Source organism: Amblyomma mixtum, chromosome 4 (assembly GCF_055824585.1).
Source record: "Amblyomma mixtum isolate Tamu chromosome 4, ASM5582458v1, whole genome shotgun sequence".
Lineage (NCBI taxonomy): Eukaryota > Metazoa > Arthropoda > Arachnida > Ixodida > Ixodidae > Amblyomma > Amblyomma mixtum.
Genome location: NC_143015.1, coordinates 89650961 through 89653763, shown reverse-complemented (window position 1 = coordinate 89653763; position 2803 = coordinate 89650961). Strand labels below are relative to the sequence as shown.

At 42.4% G+C, this 2803-nt stretch overlaps 1 protein-coding gene across 1 annotated transcript in view; it reads left to right on the top strand.

Moving 5' to 3' along the window:
* LOC149347359 (uncharacterized) overlaps positions 1–1797 on the top strand; it is an 8798-nt gene extending 7001 nt beyond the window's left edge. Inside the window, exon 4 of the mRNA XM_089541561.1 lies at positions 1634–1797. Coding sequence (XP_089397687.1) covers positions 1634–1797 — 164 coding nt within the window. The remainder of the gene's footprint in view (positions 1–1633) is intronic.
* Positions 1798–2803: the final 1006 nt, after the last annotated feature.

Here is a 2803-nt window from a genome sequence, read left to right as displayed (position 1 = left end):
TTGAGCAACACTACAAAATAAATAAATTAATTAAAAATCCCCTGTGCCCCTTGGTTTCTGTGGCTGTTGGTTTCTCTCATAATAAAACAAGAATATTTCATTTTCATTTCGAAATATTGCGTAAGCATAATACATGTATACAGGATAGAAAAAAAAATATACATCATCATTATACAATTCTTAGTGAAGGTACCATCTCTTTTATGACGCAAAAAAAGCCTTCAACATTGACATGCTAATATTTTCTAAATTGGTATTATGACTGTGCAGATAGTGATTTGTTCCGCCGTCAACCAACACTCAATCCGCCTCGTGCGGCGGCAGCCCACCTGTGGTGCTTCTTGTAGTCCCTTGTCCACCAAAATTCTGCACTGAAGGTTAGACGACGATGTTCCCTGCTTCCGCAACTTGCCGTAGTGGCTGATTGGCTGTTGCGTTAAGCCGATGCGCCCACAGCCACCCCGGCCGAATCAGATGCCGCAGCGACTGCATTTTCGCGGGCACGAATGCAAAAGCGGCCCCTAACAGCACGATATCTGAGCATGAAAGGACCCGAAATGGTCAAAATTACGGTTCAGGCAGCTCCTCTAAAGCTTTGGGACGGTAAACCTCCACAGTCGCCCTGATTCTCTGGCAAGATGATTCATCACATAGGTGGGAACAATGCAAGCAGGAACTGCAGGAAAATGTGGGGGCAGTGTTGCCATTTTGTGGACTTTTATAACACGTGGAAGCTTATGTTTAAGCAGGAGAAACATTCGTCCGTGCTTCTTAAATCGATGTTTGTGGTTTTTCATGTGGAAGCGTTAGATGGCTATGTCGAGTCATCAAAACTTGACCGCGCGATTGTGGCGTCCAATAATGAGAAATGTGCAGAAGTTTGTGTTAGTGCACGATGCTACTTTGCTCTGAAAAGAATTTGGTTCATGAGTTCGAATTAGTGTATTACACGCGAAAATTACAATTCGACTGCAAAATAGCTATGAACGTCGATACAGTACATGGACGTCCGAATAGCCACGGAAGTTCTTATAATATGTAGACTTTTTTGCTTTCGCATTACTCCTATGTGAGTGGCTGCAGTGAACTCACTTTTTTTATGGGATCGAACCTGCGTCTTGCGGGTAAGCGACATTGAAGAAAACTTCATACTGACCAAAACTGAAGCCGGTCGAGTAAATTTTTGCTTGCGGAGCACGGAGAAGGGATCCCACTCCAATCCACTTCCAACAGCGATCATAGGGTCGTTAGTTGCCTCGAATTCATCGTAAGCTTAACTATAATGAATCGAGTGTAGGGGAGAATGCCCCAGAATGTCTCATTCCAAAATTGTCTCCGGAATATATAGGTGTTTTGCTCTCTAACAAATTTTGCCAACAGTGCCGGAAAAAGGTCAAACTATTGCATCTTACCCAGACCGAAAAAAACTATATATGCCGTTCACCTCAGCGTCCGATTAAAGAGGTGAAGAGTATACGTAAAAACGGTTGCGCTTTGCCTGAAAGCAAAGGGGAAGGTAACGGCGACCACACTTCACCCCTGAAGCCAGCGGCTTAAAACGAAGCACTTGACGAATATAACGATAGAAGTATGCAGAAAGCAGTCAATCTAATTTTACTGTACTTCCTTGCAGATTTCTTCACCCATTTCAACCCAGTTTACAAGCATCTGGACGAAGACGAAAAAGAAGAGCTTCGCATCTTCACACGCAACGTACTGCGAGACACCACAAAGAGCAACGCTGACACTGAGAACCGCTACTACGTTGTGATTCACGCTTACAAGCCGCAGGAATGAACGCACCCTGAACTACACGCACTGCCTATTCCAACGGATGCGTTATTGCTTTATACAGTTAATCAGCAAATTCTCGGTGCTGTGCACTCTGGATGAATAAAATCCGGATAAGAGCAGTTTTTGGACACGCGGATCGATTTATGCGGTTAGGCTGGTTGCCGAACATAGGCTATCAGGTGTGGATTTTATGCTACAGAGGATTTTATGCTACGAGAAGTTTCCGCCTAACTGGAACTCTCATGTCACTCACATTTCATATGCGGTACTGCTGACCTCTCCTGAAAAATCGAACTTTGACTTGTACAGTATAGACCGTGCGGAAGAGAAAAGCGGTTATCAGGCAGCTTAACAGCTACAAAGCCGTAATTTTAAAGACGCACCCTAAAATAAAGGAATGGATAACAGGTAGGGCAGTAAATCACCTGGCATTGAAAACATGATTCTTGTTGGAAGTAGTGCATGGAGTTAATAAAACAGAAGCTAGAAAAAACAAAAGAAATAAGTAGGCAGAAATTTAAAATCTGGCATAACAAACGTACTCTTAACAAAACATTAAAGGCCTTTCTGTGTTTTTTCACGCATTGTATCTTTGTCAATCTTTTATGCCCAGAGGTTGGACAAGTTATGTTTCTGCCATTCCGAACTCAAATAATGCTTTCAACGGCAACATTTTGTTTGCGTGCACTGACAATATAGGTATTAAAATAAGATGTCTCATGTTGGCAGTATATACGGTGATTTGTACGCCTACCAAAGACATCGGTTTTTATTTATTAAAAAAATGGGAACAGGTCGGTGTTCCTAACACTAATTCAGAATTGTTAAGGTTGAATTAGGAGAGGACGATAAAGAACAATAATTGCATAAAAAGTACATCTCTGATTCTACCGTTTTGCCCGTTAACTTAGTCTACTTCTTCAGCCCAATATTTATGCAACTCTCTGGTCGTATGCCTGCAGAAGATACGGATCTAAAGACACGTGGAGCGATCGAGCGCAATATTTGT